We start from the raw sequence: 5,689 nt of genomic DNA, 5'->3' as shown, positions 1-5,689 counted from the left end.
AGTGTGTTTCAGCAACATGCAACAGCAATGTGAAAGATAAAGCCATGTTCTGGATGGCCATGCACAGCTGCCACACCATGAAATGAAGAGTTTATCAATGAGCTCATCTATGCAAATCAGTGGATTACAAACAGGGAACAGTGTACACAGCTGAATATCATCAGCTTCAGTGGGTTGGAAACTATGATTGCAACATTGGAATATCACAAAGTTTGCACCAGGTGGGACAGAAAGAACACTGGGTGCAAGTTTGTAAGGACTACTTGAAGCAATATGTGGATGAAAGTGATAGTTTCCTGGATCTCTTCATTAATGGTGATGAGACATGGCGGAGTCAAAATGAAATGAGCTAGAGTCAAAACGGCAGTGCATGGAGTAGAGACCTGGATTATCCATAGAAGAAAACGTTCAAGATGCAGCCCTGACTGGATAAAGTGATGTGCACTGTATTTTGTTTTAGGAAAAGGGTGATCCTTATGGATTTTCTGGAACCTGGACAAACCATCAACCCATGATACTAAGCTGAAGGCTCAAACTTTTGGATGGGCCAGAGAAGAAGATAACACTTCTCTTGTAACATGATAATGCCAGGCCCCACAGCATTGTGAAGACTGCAGAGCACATTGCCATTACTGGCATGAGGTGTGTGAAGGAGTGTTGATGCTAGATCTATCCACTTTGGAGAAGACTGGCTGGCTGAACAGAGGAATTCTGTCCTTAAAAATAAACTGTCTGCATTACTGAGTAGTATGTGACAGAGAATTAGACAATATGTTACTCACAGCATTGCCTGACATTTGCACTGTCCTACCTGAAGCAGTATCATTTAGCTACGCACTTTATTTGTCTTTATTTGTTCTGCAATAAGAATGACAAAGTGGAAAATATATTCGTCCATATCTATGACTGGTTTCTTATCCAGATGATAGGTCTGTATGAGATATAAGATTATAGAACCATAGAAAAACTAGCTTTATTCAGACTGGTTCAACACTGATACATTTTACATAGGAAAATTAGCTTGAGGAAAAACTTCTAGGACATATTTGTTATGAGCTCTACTGAGTTGCAGAGATGGCTTTTACCCAGCTGAAATGCAGAAATTTACACCCTTAAAAATATCTTCTGAACATTAAAAGTGTCTAGTCTTTTCCTCAGGAACACATTTAATTTTTGGTTAAGTAATACGGATATAGAGTGGATAAAGAAGAGAAGTGAAGAGAATTACATGCCCAAGAACAAAAATTTCATAAAACTTTAGAAAAGTTTCATAAAATTTCATAGATTTCATTAAATTTCATAAATCTTTTTATCACTTCAAATAGCTGTTTGGTTGCCAAGCTTATGAAACAATAGCCAGCTTGAAGAACATTTCTTTTATAACTACCTCCTTTCCCTTACTTCTATTTATTCTACCACTGTATAAATTTTGCACATTTCTTTGAGAGATAATGGCTACAAACAGAAACACTACATAAATCTGAGCGTTATGAACGTATCCGAAAGGTTTTAGGTATGATGGTGACAATAAGCAAACAGAATTTTGTGATATGCAATTTGAATGCACTGCTGAATTTGTAGAATCTTTCAGGGAATCAGAACTGCAGGACTAAATCAAAAACCTCAGTAAACACAATCCAAGAAGCAATCGTACACTTCATATTCTGGTTTCGGAGGAGTACTGACTGTAGGAACCTACACGGCATTTAAGATTTGAAAGTAATCATACATGCCAGGCGTCTTCTGAAAGCAAAGTCTATCTTTCACATTTCATAGTAATGTAATATATTAAAAAAAACATAGTAAGTAATCATATTATTAATTACACTAGAATGAACTTTCCAAATATAACAATACCGCTGCAATATTCTGATGTTAAATGCAGTCATTGATGATAAAGTACCAACGGAAAAAATATTTATTTTTCAAATAGGGGTAAATGAAATTTATTTAGGATCAATTGCTACCTGAATAGAAATGACATGTAGATGAAAAGCACAGCTAATACTGGTTTGTGCACTGCCTACTCTGCAAGGCACAATCCCATAAGTAGATGAAAACACTCCCACTGTATTAATAGACAAAAATTTTTCTAGTACTGGAATCTGTAAAATTAAAACTCTCACAGTTGATAACTTCTACACGTTTGAAGTTTTCACATAGGTTACAGTAGAAATAGTGCATGACGCTAGAATTTCAGTAATTGTGCTCAGCCAAAGGTCTGTTACAAAACTGCAGTCAGATTAAAAATAATGCAATAGAGTACGGGACTCAGGCTGAATGATGGCCTGAGCCTCTGACTGACCTGAGGCGAGCAATGAGTCAGCCAAGGGAGCACAGGTGAAGGTATTTCACCTGTGCTACCGGAAGGGGTGGAACCTGGCTCCACCTCTCCTAAATCCCATTTAAGTGCTGTCTGCCACTGAGGAAGGATCTCTTCCTAGAGATCACTCCTCGGGGAGGATGTTGTGAGCCTACAACATTGGTAAGCATTTTCCATTTATTATCTTCTTGTTACGATAATCCTATTTAGCGTAAAACTCTGTTACGCTAATTGCTTTTACACCTCTGTACACTTATTGATTGTACAAATAGTCACCAGCTCAGCACCTGTGATGGCTGTGCAGTATAGTATTAACGCTAATACGTTTAGCTAGATGAGAGATACGTTTTAGGTGGTACTATTGGTACTATTTCCTGGTAATAAGGAGAGAAAAAAAAAAAAGGGTAGGAACATGAGAGGAAGTCATTAAGCTTGTGTGATATCCAAATAGTTTCAAAACTCCCAGAAAGCCTGGAGAAGTAAACTTAGGGAAAAAAAAACTTTTGTGAACCCCATTTCATATTTTCAACCTGTTTATCAGTAATAAAAGCTTTGCTGGAAGGAAAAAAAAGCAAAATTAATCCTTTCAGGGGAAAGGCATGCAGCAATTATAGGTATCTCTGCATCTGCAGCCCTGAGAATTAAAGCATCCCCTCTTGAAAATTTCCAATCCAGTGTTCTCATCTTTAGCATATAATAAACATCTTTTCTAAAGGTGAAGGTTTTGAACGGCAGTGAACCTGCATTTTTGTTGCTAATACACTGAAGGAGAAGAAGAACACGCAGATAAGTGGAATAGCATAAAATCAATAGCAGAAACTGTAAAGCATTCTTCTTTATAGCATGTGGCCATACAATCTGCATGGTACTGTCGTGACATTTCTTCTGCTGCTGCCATGGAACACTTTCAAATGGTCTTTGAAATCAGAACAGGTCCAGTAAGGGTGAGATGCTCACAGGTACATGATAGAAGTGGCAGGTGAATGTAGAGCCATCTGGTACACGAAGCCCTGCCAGATGTTATGCAAAAGGTAACTTACACACATGGCACATATAGTTAGTTTCCATCTCACCATCTTGGCAGCTGCACTGTGCAACTGTTTTGCTGTTGTCTCACAAAGCACATTTTTTTGCTGCACATATAAGTCTGAAGGGTCTTGCAATATCATATTCCTGTTTGTGCTAGCTCTGTTTCTCTTACTGTGATTCTGCTTTCACTAAGGGCATCTTTCTGTGTATATGCTCAGCCATACACCAGCTTGTTTTCTGTCATCTGAACAAGGCTGCTTGCTTTAGTGATTTGCATTCTAGAAAACCCTAGACCCTGTGATTTCAAGATACTGAAGAACAGAATTTCCTAGATTTTTTCTTCATTCTTTTTTCCTCTTTATTATATTTTTACATTCTTTGACTTTTTTACAAGTACATAATTTTCCATAATTTTAACAGGGGCCTGGCAGGAGTACAAGCAACAGGATAACAGCCAAAATAGCTTTCTAGTACATTTTGTTGCAGCCTGCAGGTGTTCTGTCTTCATTAGTTGCTACGTGAGCTTTTCAAACAACTTGCTAGAATGAATAGCTGCCACCTCAAATATTTCAGTGTTTTTTCCTCTCAAAAATACAATTTTCCCTGCATCTGCTGATCTTCCTATTTCACTGTTTTGCTCAACAGCATTAATCTTCATCTTGCAATTAGTGAGCTTAGAAAAAATAAATCTGTTTTCCAAACACCTGCAAAAATATAATTATAAAATGAGATCTGCAGCAGCTGTCTTATTTCATACAAAGATACATGTGTACACATTGACACATGCATATACACGTGTAAAAACTGCCTATTTGGCAAAGCAGCAGGACTTATGATAATCAGTAAGAGCAGTTTCATCCAGTAATAACAAAAAGGTGAAAAACAACAACAGAGCCTCCAAGATCAAACAGCTCATGCTTTATCACAGGGGTTCATGGTTACTATTTTAGTATTCTTTAGCAGTTCAGAGCTGTTCATGCAAATTTATTTGAGACAGATGGACACAGCAACTAAATTCATGTGAACAATGTATTTTATTTCTGAAATACATTCATTTTTTCAAAATGAACTTTAAAATTACTTCAAAAGGGAAGATATTTGATTAAATAGCATCTGTGTATTTACCTGTGTCATACAGAGGAAGGCTTACCCCCCTACCTATGAAGAAGTGCTCTCACCAGTTCTCTCTATAGACCTTGAGACTGCAGTGTCCCATTCAGGCTGTACAGCAGAACTGAAACAAAACCAGCAGCAGATTAGTTTCATAACATGCTGCGTGATTAGTATGACCTCTTGTGTTAAACATGGGAATACTCACTTGATAGATTCATTATGTGACTAAACAAGCCAGCAGATGAAATATCCATAAGCGAGTAATAGCAATGTCCTTGCCAGTTCTACTAATAAACAGGTTATCAGCAGGATATTAAAACTGGGATTTGTAACTGATATATGTGAATCGGATAAATAAGTGCAAACGTTTCTCTGTAGAGAACATAACCACCACGTATTTTAGTCCACTGAGACTTTAAAAAGATAATTCTTTCCTTTACAATTCTAACAAAATCGTGCATGATCAGACTAGATGAAATTATATGACATTGATTTGCTGACTTCTAAGTACAATATGCAGACTTACACATTTTGTAAAAACTGTGTTGTGGTAAACTGGGTTCTGAGTATTTTATCTTCTGTTGAAAGCAATATGTAAAAGTGAGTACTATTTAGAAAATGTTGAGGGCATGGCATGAATGGAACAGGAAAGATGAAACCAATTCTCATTTAAAATCTTTAGCTAGTCTACAGAACATTCTGACAGCAAGTTTGTGCAGGACTTTCATTTACACGGTGACAGAAGCATAGGTTCCCCCAAGATTTTCATTCTTCAGGTTCTATGTGATTTGTGTATCTTTGGAAACAGAAAAACAGGATCACTGAGATAGAATTGAATCTGCTTTTTTTTCCTCTGACTTCTAAAGAGAGCATCCAAATACAGTTTAACATAAAGCACAGAGTGAGATAGCTGGGAAGTTGGTGGAATTTCTTTCAAGACTTCACTGCTGAAGAAATGTGGTATACGACATCGAATACCACAGACACTAATACTACGGGTGCTTCTTCCAAAATAATCAACGCTATACTCAGGGATTTAAAAGTTTTTGTTCGCTCTCACCTATCGTGGTTTCAGAACCACGATATTCCAAAACAAAGCTGAAGTCTGAAAGGAAACTGAACGCGGTATGAGGTCCAGCCGTTACACAGCTGTAGGCTGACACCGGACAGCGTTAGTAAATTCGGCCCCGGCTGCCGCAGGTCGGAAAAGCGCCGCGCACGGCC

General features: G+C 37.7%; 1 protein-coding gene across 1 annotated transcript in view; it reads left to right on the top strand.

The window, feature by feature from the left end:
* Positions 1-5,592: 5,592 nt before the first annotated feature.
* KCNN2 (potassium calcium-activated channel subfamily N member 2) overlaps positions 5,593-5,689 on the top strand; it is a 69,494-nt gene continuing 69,397 nt past the window's right edge. Inside the window, exon 1 of the mRNA XM_031557453.1 lies at positions 5,593-5,616. Coding sequence (XP_031413313.1) covers positions 5,593-5,616 — 24 coding nt within the window. The remainder of the gene's footprint in view (positions 5,617-5,689) is intronic.

This window comes from Meleagris gallopavo, chromosome Z, assembly GCF_000146605.3.
Source record: "Meleagris gallopavo isolate NT-WF06-2002-E0010 breed Aviagen turkey brand Nicholas breeding stock chromosome Z, Turkey_5.1, whole genome shotgun sequence".
Lineage (NCBI taxonomy): Eukaryota > Metazoa > Chordata > Aves > Galliformes > Phasianidae > Meleagris > Meleagris gallopavo.
This window is presented reverse-complemented; position numbering and strand designations above follow the sequence as displayed.